Source organism: Etheostoma cragini, chromosome 18 (assembly GCF_013103735.1).
Source record: "Etheostoma cragini isolate CJK2018 chromosome 18, CSU_Ecrag_1.0, whole genome shotgun sequence".
Taxonomy (NCBI): Eukaryota; Metazoa; Chordata; class Actinopteri; order Perciformes; family Percidae; genus Etheostoma; species Etheostoma cragini.
In genome coordinates this window covers 516,345-533,541 of record NC_048424.1, presented here as the reverse complement: position 1 = coordinate 533,541, position 17,197 = coordinate 516,345, and the positions used below count along the sequence as shown (strand labels likewise).

Sequence of the window (17,197 nt, the reverse complement as noted above, 5' to 3'; positions counted from 1 at the left end):
CCCCCCCCCCCCCCCCCCCCCACGGTGCGTGCATACAATACTCTAATGGTTTTATTTTGTCTGCTGCTCATTCAACCGAGTAAAAATACATAAATAAATAAAAACCATGTTCCTTATTTTCTTTAAATTGACAGGCCACTTGCTATATAAAGCTTTTTTGCCTCTGGGTTTTGGTGTTTCTGCGGCTGTCTGAGTGACGGCTCGAACAAACTAACGTCGTTATCGCCGGCTCCAGTCAGCCCACGCGTCCCATTTAAAAGTCGCTTTATTGGTTTTCACATCTGTTAGCAGCCCGACGTCTGCGTGTCTGTCTGACACGCTCGTTCAAATATGAGACAAATATTACTTCACCTCCGGCTGAAACCGGAGCAGCTGAGCAGCTGAGCTTCTCACTATGTTAAACTTGTTTTTATGTGTTTGTTTTCCTAAATTGTCATGTAACAGCCGTGTGTTTAAGTCCATCTTCGCTCATCTGACGGAACAGATACACTTTAATAAATCCAGCTGCATAAAGGCTTGTTTCCTGTGCAATATACACACCTCATCAAATCATATTTGTATGCTTACAGTCTATTTTCTTCAGGTTGAAGCGCTACATTCCCAATGTATTTCATATTATTTATTTACATTATGAAAAACAGGTTTAAAAGACTTAAAGCTGCTGCTACTAAAACATTTCGGTTCCGCTCATTCCCATAGAGCGTTTGAGTGTCTTTCTCCCCTGGAAACCAGACAAAACCGTACTCTCATGTTCCCCCCCCACCCCCTTCCATTCAAACAGACCTCCAAATCACAGCTGGTTATCTCACATGGGGGGGGGTCATGCTTTCCAAACTTAACTGGGAGACAGCGTCCAGCGCAACACAGATCGCACCGTTAACAAGGCCGCGCCGATCGAATATAAATCAAGATTTTGTCACTGTATTGCTGATTTCTCACCTCAAATATTTGGATTCAGTTTTGTTGTAATTTCAGAAAGTTTTTGATCAGGCAGCCATTTCTTTTTGAGCTTTAAAATGTAGCAAGTAGCCCCCCCCCCCCCCCCCCCCCCCCCCCCCCCCCCCCCACCCGATGTATGTGCATGTGTGTTGCTGGTTTTTTGTAGATCCAGATGCATGTTGGTCTGCGCTGTTGAATAATAGATTTCACCCCTTGGAAATGGAAAGTTCACTTGAGAAGTCACAGACACACATTTGTAAATTAGTCTTTCAGCAGTCTCCATATTGGCTGTTTCAGTTCAGCCATAGCTGCTATCAGCCTTGTTTTCCAGTAACAGAGCTCTCATAAATAACCCACTGTACAACAGCTGTCCGGCACCAAATAGCAGACAGACAACGATAGAAAGCAGAGGATGAACATGGTGGGACGTTTCTTATTGTTAGTGAAGATCGGACTGGACCTTCATCAGGTCGCCAGGAACATGATGATCTATCCAGATGAAAGCTGATGTTTCCTCCACGTCTGCAGGATGTGGAAATAGACGAGTGTCTGCTAACAAGTTCATCCTAATGACTTTAGAAGGCTGTAACGTCAGACGTGTGAGATGTTCAGCTTGTTTTAAAGTTTCCTTAAACAACTGACCACTCATCTAAAGTTCTACCTAAGTTTTACCTTCGATACATTGTTAGCTAAATGTTAAACTCCCTCAGTGCTGCTGTTTTTTAAATGATAAACATGTAATCGGTTCCTCTCGCTGTGCCTTGCACATTCCCCTGGTAAACACTGCTGTTGTGTGTGTGTGTGTGTGTGTGTGTGGATGTGATGCACTCGTTTATTATTCAGGCGTCAGTGTGTCTGAAGAGGGGCGACAGGCCGGTGGTGCAGGAGAGAGGGAAGAGACTGTGGTTACTAATGAGGGTTTATCACCGTGATACATCCTCCCTCATGCATCTTTCATACTAAGACCTGCGTGAGTACACAAGGCGTGAGATGCATTGTCGCGTGTGTGGGCATTAATGATGTGTGTGTCACACCGCCATGAGATGGCCAGAATAGTATAGAAAAACCATGGCAACAGATCATTTAAAAGGTTTTAATACGTCTAGACAATAATATATAACATCTTATCGAACATATAGAAAAGATCTTAGATGGTGACACTTTAGGAAAAAATAAATACAGAATTAAAACAGATTGTCACATTATTTACATCACGTACAGTAAAGAAAAAGTATAACTTGTTACAGATACATTATGGTGTTAAATTATCTTTGTGTTTACTCCGTTTAAGGCTTGGCTGTTCTGTATTTTCTTAGAAAATCTCATAAAAAGCTCAATTCCATTCAGTCAGTCTCTTAATATTAACGTGAGACCCTTTAGCAAACGCATACTGTATGTTTGTACTTTTTTTGTACTGTGGCCTAAATTCTGCCCTAAATCAGAATTACATCAGGACATACACACAGGACCTGAATCTTCACCAAGCCGTTATGAATTTAAACCAGATTAAAAGTGGTCTAACACCACTCTAAAGACCGTCTGTTGTGATTTGTGTCACACAGAAACCTTGGACGTGTTCTCAGTGGACGGGGTTGCGACGGTCTTCATGTCGGGGAGAACGACGTGTCTGTAGCTGCGCTCCAGGCCCTCCATTAGCTCCAGGTAGTCGCTCACCTGGAAGCCCTGGATCGGCTCCTCCTGCAGGTACAAAGGAAGAATTGTGGGAGTTATTTACATTTTACTGAATTAACTGACAAGCTTCAAAGTGTTTTATATCAGAAATATGGATTTCTTTCAACCAAATTGTCCAAAAACAACACGGATGATTCCATACGTTCTTCAGGTGACATTACATTTTGGGGTGTTCTGTTTTTGTAGCATTTGAATTCCCTTTTTTTTTAATGTTTTCAAAACAGTACCCGGACTAAACTTTGACATCTATCCATCTGTGATCCACTCAACATCCTCAGATCTTAACTATTAGTCAAAATAAGTCATAATTTATGCCTTTTTAACTAAAAACGTATGTATAGTTTGATATAAATGAGCTTTGTTGACCATGAATTCCAAGAATAAGTGTAAAACCTGTTATTAAACCAGCTCAGGCTTTAAATCAAAAAGTGCCAAAAGCTGGAAAAAGTGAGAAATAAATCAGAAAAGGCGACAAAAAAACATTGGAAAAGCACAAAATAATATTAATTTTCAATTTTGACCTGGACGGAAAAGTTCATGGTTAACGGGAAGACACCACGAGGGTTAAAGGGCCATTCCACCGTTTGGTTTGACACATAAAGGTCATTTTATTGCCATGGTATTGCGGAGGCATGGAGTGTGAATGCCATGGGAATTAATCAGGCAAAGAGTAACCAAAACATGTTTTTAGATGGCATTATGGGACATGTAGGATCCAGCAATTGTGTGTAGTTTGACCCACACTAGAAAAACAAAAACAGGCTGCAATATATGGTTAAGGTGTGTTTTTTTTATGTTTTAAGTTTTTTTGTTTCCAGATGTATGGCTGTTGTCTTGTATAACCTGTGTGTTATTTATGTTACATGCTGCTGCACAACAAACTGCCTCTCTGGGATAATAAAGACTCCTCGAACCTTGAACTAGAAACCCAAAGTCCAGATATCTTGGCCCCTGCAGCCTTGAGATGAAGCAGCGACTACTGGCCTCGGGCTTCGTTTGGACGTAAGTGATGAACCGTTAAAAAAAAGAGGGATTTTTACTTCTGTGTCGTTTCATTTGAAAGGAAGCATCCGTGTTTTAAAAGAAAATATCTAAAAGTTATCTTTTATTTTGTGACCCCTGAGTTTTATCTTCTGTGCCCTTAGCTGTTTGTTTAATATGTTCTAATGTAAAATCTGTTTTTTCTGAGATGCAAACAGACGGAGGATCACTCACTTTGTTAGAAGGTGAAGCGTGAATAATTCAATATCATCTTTTCATTAAAATGCTTTATATTCAATCTATTTCAACGACACAGGAGATCAAATTAAATCTGCGTGAATCTGGTGCCGCACCTCCACAACAACAACAACAACACCACCACCGTTGGTTAACGCTGTCATTACACACTAATTAAGTTTTATGTGTCAGAGAGGTAAAAATATATCTTAATTATAAGCACTAGCATGTACACGCTGAGCAAGGTGTGTCTCAACATGCTGCGATATCTCAACTGTGTTAGAGACGTTTAATTTGGCTCATTTGTTCAGTAAGGGTTTTAATTTGGGCCTGAGCTGCAGGAAGCTGCTGTCACGCCAAATACTGCAACAGTGTAAACAAGTGGGACTGCTGCCGGGCATTATGTTGCGAGTGTGACATCACCAGTTACCAGGCAGAACAACACACAGAAACATGACGTCGCCCTCTGTCAGTATCCGGGCCGAGTTCTTTAAAAACCCCACCACGGTCTATGGACTTCTGCATGATGTCAGCTCTCTCCTAATGCTCCGGAGAATCTAATTAGGTTGGTTTTTGTTGTTTGTTGTTGCAGGTAAATAGTGCTGACGAGGACGTGACTCCGTGAACACACAGTCGCTGAGTGAGTAGTTTCCGGTTGGAGACACATCCTGTTAACACCGTTCCTCTTTAATACGACTGAAGATTCTCACATATATAACTACCTGTCTTGCATTCAGCTCACACAGCAAGGTACTGGACTCATTGGAGGGGTCACAAGATTAATAACAGGATGGGAGGGAATCAAAAGCATATTCTTTTCACACATAATGTGTTTTCTTACTTTTCTGTCATCCCTAGATCGTTGCTAGATAGCAATGTTGGTCCGTGTCCAGACTGAAACATTATAGATGGATTTCCGTTAAATTAGTCTAAACGGTAATCTTCAGATAATTTAATAATTAAATCTAATGCTAGCTCCACCAGCAGGTTGACACTTATGGTTTTTAGTAACATTTCTAACTATTTAATGGATTGCCATCCAGTTTTGGTGCAGACATTCATGGTTCCCAGAGGGTGAATCCTACTGACGTTAGCATTTAGTTTGTAGCATTGCTGAGCTAAAGCACGGCCTTAAGAGCAGTTCAGCCAAAGCGGCGTTTCCTTCCACTCAAACATATTAAACTTAACATGACAGGTAACATGTAAACATTGCTGTGTTTTAAGAGCCAAAAAGGCCAGGTACCATCAGTGTAATAATGCTTCATTTCCCGTCTCCAACCTTTTTTGAGATGAAGAACTTGTAACCCCTCGTTAAAGTGCAGATGTCTGGAGTCTTGAGCAACTCAATCGGAGATAGATTATGCCTGCTGCTGCTAAAATATAACACTATATCACAAAAAGAGCAAAGATTAAAGGAAAGAAGTCAGGAATTATATAATTAAATGTACCACAAAGGAGTGAAGTGCAAAGAAATAGATTAAGAGCAAATGGAGTGATAGTTTTTATTATTGACAAGGAGGGACTACAGAGTGAGTGCAGAGGGGAGTCAGTAACGTCAGGAAGAAATGAGATTTCAGTCTGATGGAGGACTCTGCTCCTGTGATTATTCCAGGCAGCCGTGTATCATTACATGATAAAAACCCGCTGTATAAGAGACAAATCTCTTTAATTATTTGGAGGTCCCATTCTAGACGGACCTGATGTACTGGTGTTAATAATGTGTAGATTCATTGTCAGCAGTACCAGGTGCATAGTCTATTAAATCCATATTTTGTTTGCCTGAAAGCCCTTTACATCCAGCCGGAGGGTTAATGTGCTCCTATTCTTCTTCTTGTCAAAACGTAACAACACTACACTACACTGCAGTACTGTAAGGATAAGAATGATCCCAGTTGTCAGATTCTTTATTTGAGCCAAGGTTTTGCAGCGTGAGATTAATCCTGAAGAAAGTAGTTGTGCTTGTTCATTAATGGCAGCGGGAAGCGGCTGCTGACACAGTAAAAGCCGTGAAAGAGAGCAGAAACCACGTGGGAGAGGGTTCCTGGTCTGGTGTCTTCTCTGGGAGAATTAAAAATGCAAGGACATGAGTGTGTGTGTGTGTGTGTGTGTGTGTGTGTGTGTGTGTGTGTGTGTGTGTGTGTGTGTGTGTGTGTGTGTGTGTGTGTGTGTGTGTGTGTGAGAATTAGCGCCTAACTAATGTGGATTCATTAAGTTTTACTCAAAATGTACTGTGATGTTTAGATGAATATTATCCTGCTGACAAAAGCTGCTTAACATTCCCCATAATCTTCAATATATGTTTACCATAAGCACTTATGCGATGATTAAGTACGCTAATTAATGCATTTATTTATTACCAAAGATTTCTAAGTTTTCTTAAGCTTGTCCTCCTTACGTGACCAATGAGTGGTATTAATATTCAATGAGTCTGGATTTGCATAGAAGGTGACATTAATAAGACTATTTGTTATAGCATTAAAGCGTTGTATTGGGTAGTTTAATGGACATATTGGAGTAAGTGTCTCTTAGTAACCAGTAACACAGCTCAAGAACGGCATTCGTCCTTCGACTGGTCATAAACTAATCTTTTTAATTATCTGTACACTTAAAAGGTTCTCAATGCTTCGGTTTACATGTAGAGACCCTCATTATGCTACTATGGAAGTGTGGGGCTGTCTTGAGCCTTGTTTAATGCTATAGAAATAGCAATTTCGTTTTACTTTACCCGTGATGCAACGACTAGCTTTATAAGCTAATTAGCAGTTTTGCGCTAAAACTGGTCCCATGTGATTAGCATGAAAACATATCCCAGAGAACAGCTGACTCGGTACTCACGTGTTTTTAACCCCAAGGTTCATTTTGTGATGTAATTGTCCTTTGAAATTTTAACATTTTGCTCATCTGATGTTCAATTTGTGTTGTGTCACTCTTGTTTTAAGTTGCAGTTGATGAGATGGAAAATGTTGACGTTAGGTCAGGTTTAGCCCAAAAAATCGGATATCTTCCCCAGTGGACCAATCATTGCCCTTCAACATGGCTAGGTGATGAGTGGACTTACTGTGGGCTAAGTTAGGGGGCTAAATGCCGAAATCCAAGAATAATTATGGTAGGATAGCAACCCCCTTTGATCACATGTACAACAATTGATGTACACAGCTCTGATTAGCCCGTTATTTTCTCTCATTATCACTACACTGACACGGGTTTTGGTAATTATGAAGTTTATTTCCTGAGCAAGTCTTTTCTCCAAGGGGCTTGGTTATGTCATAATGACTGGCAAAGGCGTCTGCAGTGGCAGTCGTCTTGTTCACTGCTTTGTTAGTATTTTAGTGCAAGTTATTTGTAGGAGAAAAGTGTGAAAAGCTGTTGCCGGGGGGAGTGAAAACGAGGGAACAGATCCCGCCGGGTTGCGGGTCAAACGGCACCCTCTAGGTCCTTTGACTCTTTGTGTGAAGAGGGGTGAGACTTCCAAATTAGGGAAAATGTTATCAATTCATGTCCACATTATTTGACAAACCTAGAATGAAAAAATAAGCAAGCAACACTCATCATATTTACGGTATGTGGTGAGACGCAGGATAACAGAACTGAAGCTTTCTTTTAGTCTGCGGTAGACATCTAACCTCCTCCTCCTCCTCTTTGTCTCAGCTCCAGCCAGAACGACTGTAACGTGTCAGTCATTTGCCTTTTCAAATTCTAATTTAAGAGGAAATATAGATGTACCGCCTACTGAGACAGGATACTGTAAGTATACAGGGTTGCAAGTGTGTGAGCGAATGTTTAATAAGAAAAATAAATCCTCTACTGTAATATCACATCGGTCTGAGTAAAGATAATTCCTTCACATTGTTCCCAAAGAGAAAGGAGAAGAAGAAAGAAAGCAGTCGTGGCAAACCGGCATGTCTACAACTTTCAACGGTTCAGCTCAGGACGAGGATTGTGTAAGTTTGCCACACACACACACACACACACACACACACACACACACTCTTGTCTCTTGCAGCAGTATCCGATGCTACAGCTCATTAGAAGAGCTTCCTCAGATAAAGCCAACATAACTGATCTTTTATTCACAAAAAGTGTCAGCGGCGGCTCGTGGCGATGTTAACACTGGAGCTATCAGCTGGAGACAGGACGCACTCAAAAGCTTAATGAGTAATGACGACGAGTGCTTCCTGTCAAGCCGGGCCTCATTCGCCACGCTGCTGCTGTTTGAACGCTGCGTTGGACATCGGTAGTCGACCAAGTCCCTGAGACTGTAACTTCAGACCTTTGGTGAAATCTTCCATTCACAGAGCAGAACTTATTCCAGTGAAACACGTTCGGCCGGCTACACTCTGGATGCGTTGTGCGAGCGTGTCCGCTGCATGGCGTGTCCGCTGCATGGCGTGTCCGCTGCATGGCGTGTCCGTTGCATGGCGTGTCCTTTTTTTTTTTTATCTAAGCTGCCGTGTTACCAGGACAACCACGTCTCATGCGTGGCTTGTGCATGCTAGAAATTTGAACAGACACCTATTTTTTCATGCGACATGTTGGTCATTTTGACACAAATATATATTAATAGATAACATGTGGATGTTTGAAAGTGTTTTCAGAGAGAGGTTTTTACATCAATGCAGATATAAATGTAAAATAAATAATTTTTTGAATATTGCACCTGTCAAACAGAACTAAATATTCTGTAACATTTCGCTGCGATACTGCCGACATTGTCTTGATTTAATCAAACAGTAGGATATAAATTTGTTTAACAACTCTCTCCCCATATATCAAACAAGGGTGAGCCAAATATATATATATATATATATATATATATATATAAAGAAAATAGCGTTTTACTTTTCCGTAGTAATAAATGTTTAAGTGTGTGTGTGTGTATGTATATATATACACAAAGATAGGATAGAGCTGAACAATTCAGTAGAGGACTTCTTGTACATAAAAATGGAGATGATGTATTCTGATAATTAGGTATTCCAAATGTATTAAACTGTAATAAGATTGAGTTATTTATTCCTGTTTGGTGTGTTGCAGGTGGTGATGAGCTGCAGCTGGGATGAGGAGCTCCCGTAGGCGACTTCAGCCTATTTTCTATTTAGTATTAATATTAGATTGGTTCTCCTAAGCGTCCTTCTCTTGTTTTCTTCCTCTTCTCATCACGGACAAAGAGCCCAGCTGTTGTTAGAAAGTCTAACTCTTGTAGAGGCTTAACATTTTCAAAACGTACAGTCTGGCCCAACACAACAGACCATTTGAAGTAGCTCAGCTTTACTTATCAGTAAAAACATTACTAAATAAAAAAAAAAGGAGAACAAAAGCGAGCAAAGCCGTGCTGATCAGAGAAGCAGTGGGTAGAAGGGTTTGGGTTCAACGCCTTAAATGGCAAAACTACCAACCTGTTGTTGTAAAAAGAAGCTGCCTTGCTCTACGACAACAACACACCTAAAGACTCTCCTGCTGGCGCGTCACCCGACCACAACACTGTATCTCACTCACACATCACTCTATATTGGGTCAATTAACCAATTAGTTGGACAGAAAATTAACCAACAACGACTACACTTTGATTAGTTTTTCACTTTTGTGGTTGTCCTTTTTTAAGTACAAAATTCCAAGTCACTAGAGTGTGTTGGAGCAAGATGCTAAAGAAGAAGAACTAGAAACCAAGGAAGTGAAAACAAACGTGCTAATTCACCACCTGAGACTCGTACAACGACCCTGAACACACCAGAGAAAGGACTATGACCCATTCTGGTTGCAACTTCTCCAATTTCTGCTTTACTCTGTTTGTTATTCTTTATTTGACGCCTCTATACCTTCTGCTCATTGTCGGCCTGTTTGTTTGTTTTTACTGTAGAAAACGGCTGCTGCTGTGACAAGGGAATTTCCCCACTGTGGGATGAATAAAGTATTATCTAATCGTATCTTTGCAATTTCATCATCAGAGTTTTGGTCTTTGGCTTATAAAAGAAAACATTTGGCCTTATGAATATCAGAATGTGCATTTTTTTCTATTTTTTGGCCTCTGGGATTAATCATTTAATCAAAGTATTTGCCAGATTGTTCTATAATGAAAATAAGTCTGATTCAACAACACTGCTTTAGACTAAAGGACTAGAGATCCTACATTAATATGGGAGTGCCTCTCTCTGGCCACAGTTACATACATACTACTACTTTGCAATACATAAGGAGAGCTTGAGTTTAAAATGTAGTAAAACAGGATGTTCTGTCTATATTAAATATTCTGTACTGATGCTCTTTCTCACCTTGAGGAAGACCTGCAGCTCCTGGGACTGTGTACGCTGCAGGATGTCTGGCTGCAGATGTTTAAATATGGCCACGCACATGTAGACCTGGTAGTCGGGACCCATCACCACGCAGGTGGAGACGTAGTGGCAGATCTCTGTCCAGTCCAGATAGTTCCAGAAACACTGGGTCAGCCAGTGGAGGCACATCTGTGGTTAGAGAGACACAGGTTGGGATTTCCAGGATATTGTTTGTGTTTAATGTCATTATTGTTGCTGATAATAAACCTGTCAACAGAATATTATAAATTCATCTGTGCCCAAGTGTTCGTACATTTAATAAACCCCCAATTACACTGTAATATGAGTGATCTGTTTAATGCGTCTGACAATCAATGAATCATGTTTCATCTCTTATCCATCTGTATAGCTCTCTTACATATACTGTCTATTGAAGGGAAATACTGTATATATATATATTTAAAAAAATACAATTAACTGCTTGTGTTTGCATACTAGTACTCGCATGTCACAGTTCCATTAAGTTTTCTCAGAGTATAATTTTTCATTTACTTAAATTCGTACAGAACCACGATAAACTACAAAGTTTCAAACCAGTTAATTATGACCCAACAATGGGGAATAAGTACAGTAGATGGAGATAATTTTAAAGATAAAGCAGTGCAAATGAGAAAAAATAAGGTATGTTTAAGAACTCAGAAGTAAGTAATAAAAATAATAGCTAAGAGACTTAACACAGCAGAGTAACCCAACCGTCAACACGTGTTTTCATTTGATTGTAATTTAAAACAACACACAGTGCGGAAGAGAAGGAGAGCCTTAACGGCTTTATCTGGTTTTTAATGTCCAGCCGGCAAAATGGCTGAAAGTTCACTAATAAAACATGGAGGTTGATTTGTAGAGGCATTAGTCAAGCTCAGCAGAAGTAGCCATCAGAGTTCCTGCCAGCAAAAACAGAGGTGATTATATTGTTCTTCATAAAAGTCTTATTGTGGCAATTTCAAAACTGATGTGGCAGTGGAAATTTGAAAAAACAAAGGGACATAATAACAACCAAATTAAATCTGGAGGCTGCTTTCCCACAGAAAGCTCCCCTTGTAGAGCGTGCATGGTCCAAGGTTTAAATATAACCTTTGGCCCTTCATGTTCTCTCTCTCTCTCCACTTCCCTGTCTACAATTGTCCTATCCATCACAGGCATCATAGTATGTCGAAGAAATAACATTAAAAAGTCAGAAAGACATAGTCATGGTATAGTATGTTGAAAAAATGAAAACGGTCAAAGTAAAACATGTCAAAAAAAGTCCTAAAAAGATCATAGAATAGTACGTTGTAAAAGTATAAATAAAAAGTCGTAGCATACTATGTTAGATGTAAGTCGTGGCATAGCTGATACTGTAGAGGATGCGCCCAACGTACCGAGGCTCAGTGGAGAAACAAATGCTACAAATAGTCTTAATATAGTTTGTCAAAAAAGTCATAAAAAGTCATAAAATGGTATGTCAAAAAAGTCATAAAAAGTCAAGTATTTACAAAAAAGTAGTTGAGACTTACACACAAACAAAACCATGTGAACCTCCTTGTGGTGCTATAGGAACAGTCAGAGTTCTAACAAAGTCTGTAGGGATCATTCACCATGAAGGTTTTCATTGTATTTCATTGTCTATCAAACACCTGTTGAGATATTTCAGTCTGAACCAAATCGGTGGTGATACCATTCCCAGATCCTTGTTTGAATGACTTTTAAAGATGCACAAAGACATGCTAAGGCATGCTAAGTGTACAGCTTCCCAGGGAAGCAGCGTGGGATAATTGCGTCATGGTTAGATGAATCCACCCTCTTTTTTGGGGCTGACCTGTTCTGTTCCTGAATAAGATTTGACTACATCAGTAGCTTTGAGTCTTGCAGAGCATCACACCCTCATATCTAATTTTATCCAAACACACAACAAACTGCACCCACTGCGTTCTAATTGTCATGCCAATAATCAGCCACTGTGTTGACTAACATCACAAGTCTGCTCCAGCATACAAACAAGCTCCACTTACGCTCCATAAACATATTAGATTATTATCGCCCCCTCCTCAGCTACACTCTCGAAAATACTGACATCCTAATTTCCGTGTTGTAATGAAAACAGGGAACGACTCTTGTTTTCAGATCCTCAGGCAGAAAAACAAGTAAACGTGGAGCACAGCACAGTCTGTGACTATAAATTCCTTCGAGGTCCTCACAAGAGCAGCTCTTCTTTAAGGGAAAGCAGCAAAATGTGCTTTTCTCTGTTGTTAGTTTTCCTTTGAGCTGAACTGAGAGTGCAAAGGTGAGTGTGACTGTGTTTTTCAACTCATTTTTCCTTCTGCCATGAACTTCCACAGCTATTATAAATCTGAGCAGTTCAGGTCACGCAGGCCGACTCACCGAGATGTCAGTCTGCCTCAATGTTTCGCAACAGATATGAGTGATAATTCAATGTTATTGTACGTAGACTTTCAGTTTTTTATCTGATAGTGATATCATCACATGTCATGTTTTAAAGATTTCTCTGTCCAAAGGTATAATTTCAAGCAAATACTGTGCACATTAAAAGCTATAAAAAATAATTAAAGAAGTTTTTGTTTCATTACACGTAAAAACAGTAGAACGCATTTATTTGCACTGCACATTAACTTGATAAATATGTATTTTCAATACATTTGATATATTGCAACATACATACAAAATGGAATTATTTTCCCATGTTATGGGCATTTCTTGATATTGCCGTATTACCGAGCAGTATGCAGTATTTCGGGGCTATTTTTACCATGACGTTAGTGGTGGCCAAATGAAGCTTCGTGAACCAGTGTCTTTATTTTCGGGGCCCACTAGATGGCGCTGTTGGTTTTAAGAGAAAGACCGAAGGCGTTGCAATTCAGTGTATTCTCAACCAACTGTTGAACAGAGAGCGCCCTCTAGTGGGCTCAGGAAATAAAGACACAGGTTCACGAAGCTTCATTCTGCCATCACTGCAACATACTGATGCTTCAAAGTTTCATTGTGTCGGATTTAGTGGCATCTAGCGGTGAGGTTGGGGATTTAAACCAACTGAAACTTGTACCGTGTGTCTAACGTGTACTACAGTAAGATAGCCTTCTTTATAGCCAGTGTTTGTTTTGGTTGTCTAGACCATTTTTTACCCAACTTTTCAATGTCGAGGACCCCTACGCTCACACGAAGCAGACCACGGACCCCCATTTAAATAGATTTTGTCCAAGGTGACCCCATCTGTTGTGTATGCAACCCCTGACCTTTAATGTAATTTATACTTTTTATTGATCCCCAGTGGCAGACTCAGTGGAAAAGCACTTGGTCTGTATATAGATATTAAGGGCTAGTTCTAAGGTAATGAAAGCAACAATTCTTATCTTCAGGTGATTATACGCCGATGAAATTATAGCTATTAATGTTATTTAATTTCTGCCAATGAGGTTGCCCTAAATCCTACACAATAGACATTTAAAGCTGCACTATATTATCAATTGAGAATTTTATCTTCAACTCTTGCATCCACACACAACCTCTACTGTACAAACGTCAAGAGGTGCATAATGCTTTATTTGCCACTGCTGCTTCCAAAGGGCTTTGAAAGCTCAAACTTTCGGAATAGATAGTATTTCCATCTCTGACAGAACAATCGGTGCCCATTATCGCCTTGAAGAGCAAAGCGATGAGCTGAATGTTAACGTTTGACTCCACCCGGGAGACGGCGAGTTTTGATCTTCGATGCAAATGCGGCGAGTCTTATAAGCGCCCCTGCTGCCGTACATTAGGTGAGCCTCAAATGTCAACCACTGACGGGTTCAAACAGAAGAGGATTCAAGGTGAAAAACCTTTTTTTCTACCTTGTTGTTTGTGAGAAAGTCTGTGTCAAAAGAATCAAGTGCAGAGGAGCAAAGATCTAACTTAAATTCAACTGCTTTGTTTAAAAAAAAAAAGGAAAACCATTCAATGTCAAAACTGCATTTTGGTTTTCCAAAGTCAAGAGAAGTCAAAGCAGGATAAAAAGGGAAGTCATTCACACGACAGGTGTGCTTCTAAAGGCTTTAAACACAGTTTTGGGTCTCTTGCTGACATATATGAAATATTCCAAAACATCAACAAAAACTAAACGAGCTGCTGACTCTTCAGGTGTTTATGGTGAAGAAATGTCTACGCAGTATATTTTCAATCAAGCCAATATAATCCCAACTATGTTCCTCTTTTCATTTTCTCCAACAGTAGTAAGGACTGTCCATTAAGAGTGTGTTAATAGAGTATCCTAAAAGCTCACAACTGGGCCTCAAACCCTAATTGTGGGTGACTCTGCTGTAAAAGATTTAAAAAGCAGTTAAAACACCAAAATACTCTGTTTTCCCAAAAGACATTGTGTCTGATTTGACCCAAAGAAACTTGAATATTGTAGCAGCACACCCAACTGTGAAGAACATTATATTACATATGGGGTCACATGATGTAAAGCAACAGTCTGAACTGCAGAAAACTGGACTTTATGGGACTGCTGAACACAGTCAGCTCCCTAAACGCAGACGTGTTTATCAGTGGCCCTATCTCTATCTATCTATCTATCTATCTATCTATCTATCTATCTATCTATCTCGGCAGTGAAAAGAGGAGCTGAGAGATTCAGCCAACTGTTGGCACTAAACAGATAATATCTTACGAAACGTTATGCAAACGTTTTCATGCGTTATCCTGCAAATGTCCAGCAACACGACACCTGCCTAAGCCCCTGCTGTGGTGAACCGGTTTAGGCTACAAAACCACCTTGGTTAGGTTAAGGTAAAGATAGTGGTTAAATTTGCTACACAAGTTACGTACGAAAAGCAAGTTTAACCCTTGTATTGTCTTCCCGTCAACCATGAAAAGAATACGTTTTGGTCACTTTTTTCCAACATTTTTGTCCCTTTTTCAATGTTGTGGGTGCTTTTTGTCATTTTTTCCCCAAGGTTTTTGAAGTTTTTTTTGCCCAAAAGCTTATTTTGACGGCCCATTTTTTGTGATACCCCAAAAAAAGATCTGAAAACGGGTCAAATTTGACCCAAGGACAACATGAGGGTTAAGTAAGTTACCGTTGACTTTTCCTTTCACACGAGACATGAGAAGCGTTCTGTTTGTTTGACCCGTCCCTACGAAGACTTTGTTGCTCTTTATATTTCCTCCTCAGAGGCAGCGCTGCCCATCCTAGCTCATGATTACTGGGGTTAAAATATGATTAAATAGTGCATTACTTTTCATGGGTTTTGGTCCAGACAGTGAATGAAAACAGGCTGCTTTATTGATTAACGATAGAAGGGGTTAGGGAAATGGAAATTAAAATACAAAGACAGAAAAGTAAGAATTAAATATTTAATATAAACTCAATGTCTACTGGATGGACAAACGATTGTCTGCAAATTTTCATTCGTCTGACTTTAATTGTCTGTGTTCCTGTGAATTTAAATATTTAGCAAATAAAAAGTACATCTGTTTTAAACACCCACACAAAGTAATGAATTAAGTAGAAGAACTACACCTCAAAGTAGTATTAACAGTGATAGCCACTGTGTTGTAGTTAGACGAAGGGAGCGCTACAAAGAGAAACAAACTTCAAAAACAGAACATTTAAATAAATGCACAAGTCACACAGCCTATTAAATGATCGGTGGCACAAGCATCGCAAAAATGTGTTACTGCATACATCCTATCTTTCTGTGACCTTGGAGATAAGAAAATGTCCAATGAGGATCGGTTTTATTCTTTAAGACACACTCGCATTAGTTAGCTTTACTGTGAGTGAAGCGTTTGTCTCCGTCTCTACGGATTGTACCTGTGACGGGGTAAAACCAGACATCCTGAAGGCGGAGTGGACCAGAGGAACTTCAGCTTTCAGCAACATCTCCACATAGTGAGCTGTACACCAGTAAACAGGAGGGATCCCTGATTCAGCCACTTCCACAGGAACATGGACCTGTTATGACAAACAAAAGCCGTTTTATCTCTTTTAGTCAGAGAAACTTTTTAGTGTTAAAGTAAAGCTATATATACAGTGAGGTAAACAAGCAAGTTCTCCCACGTAGAAATCATGGAGGGTCTGAAATTGTCCTCGAAGGTGCATGTCCACTGTGAGAGACATAATCTAAAAAAAAAAGAAAATCTAGAAATCGCAATGTATGATTTTTTAACTATGTATTTGTATGACACAGCTCCAAATAAGTATTTGAACACCTGTCTATCGGCTAGAATTCTGACCCTCAAAGACCTGTTACTCTGTCTTCAAAATGTCCACCTCCACTCCATTTATTATCCTAAACTAGATGAACCTGTTTGAGGTTGTTAGCTGCATAAAGACACCTGTCCATCCCATACAATCAGTAAGAATCCAGCTACTGACATGGCCAAGACCAAAGAGCTGTCCAAAGACACTAGAGACAAAATTGTCCACCTCCACAAGGCTGGACAGGGCTACGGGGACATGTCCAAGCAGCTTGGTAAAAAAAGATGAATAGGTTAATACTTATTTTCCTCACTGTATATAAACAGTCTTCTTTATTTTGAGTAATGGAAACAACATGCGTCCTAAGCTTGCTGCTGCTTCTTAATTATTTGCGCCCTTTCTGTTTCCCGTGATATTGACAGAATGGACCACGTTGAGTAGTTGGAGGCTAACTGTTGTGTGGAGAAGTTTACTGACGGCATCTGCTACAAACACACAGAGCACGTAACACACGTTCAGACGAATCCAATTGAGCTGTATTGACTTAGACGAGAGAAGACAAGATGACAGATGTTGGATTAATGATAGCAAAATGTCACTCCTGCAAATTCCACTGATTGAAAACCCCACTTCATTTTAGACTTCTTCCACTCCCTTGAATTACTTTTACACTTTTGTTTCTCCCTTTCCCCTCATTCATCTCTTTCAGTCGTCTTCCTCCGAGCACTACTCATCTTCATTCGTTTGTTTTTTACCATGTTGAAAAATGAAAATAGTCAAAGTGAAAGCCATTACGTGAAAAATGTTAAGATTCATCATTGTTACTTATGAATGTTTTCTTCGCTGC

General features: G+C 39.8%; 1 protein-coding gene across 2 annotated transcripts in view; it reads right to left on the bottom strand.

The window, feature by feature from the left end:
• Window positions 1–2,135: 2,135 nt before the first annotated feature.
• tbc1d32 (TBC1 domain family, member 32) overlaps window positions 2,136–17,197 on the bottom strand; it is a 66,208-nt gene continuing 51,146 nt past the window's right edge. For both annotated transcript variants that reach the window (XM_034899671.1, XM_034899672.1), the window contains exons 32-34: window positions 15,964–16,104; window positions 10,119–10,307; window positions 2,136–2,637 (exon numbers count right to left, since the gene is read on the bottom strand). In XM_034899671.1, the coding sequence (XP_034755562.1) occupies window positions 2,494–2,637; window positions 10,119–10,307; window positions 15,964–16,104 (474 nt within the window). In that variant the 3' untranslated portion in view covers window positions 2,136–2,493. The remainder of the gene's footprint in view (window positions 2,638–10,118; window positions 10,308–15,963; window positions 16,105–17,197) is intronic.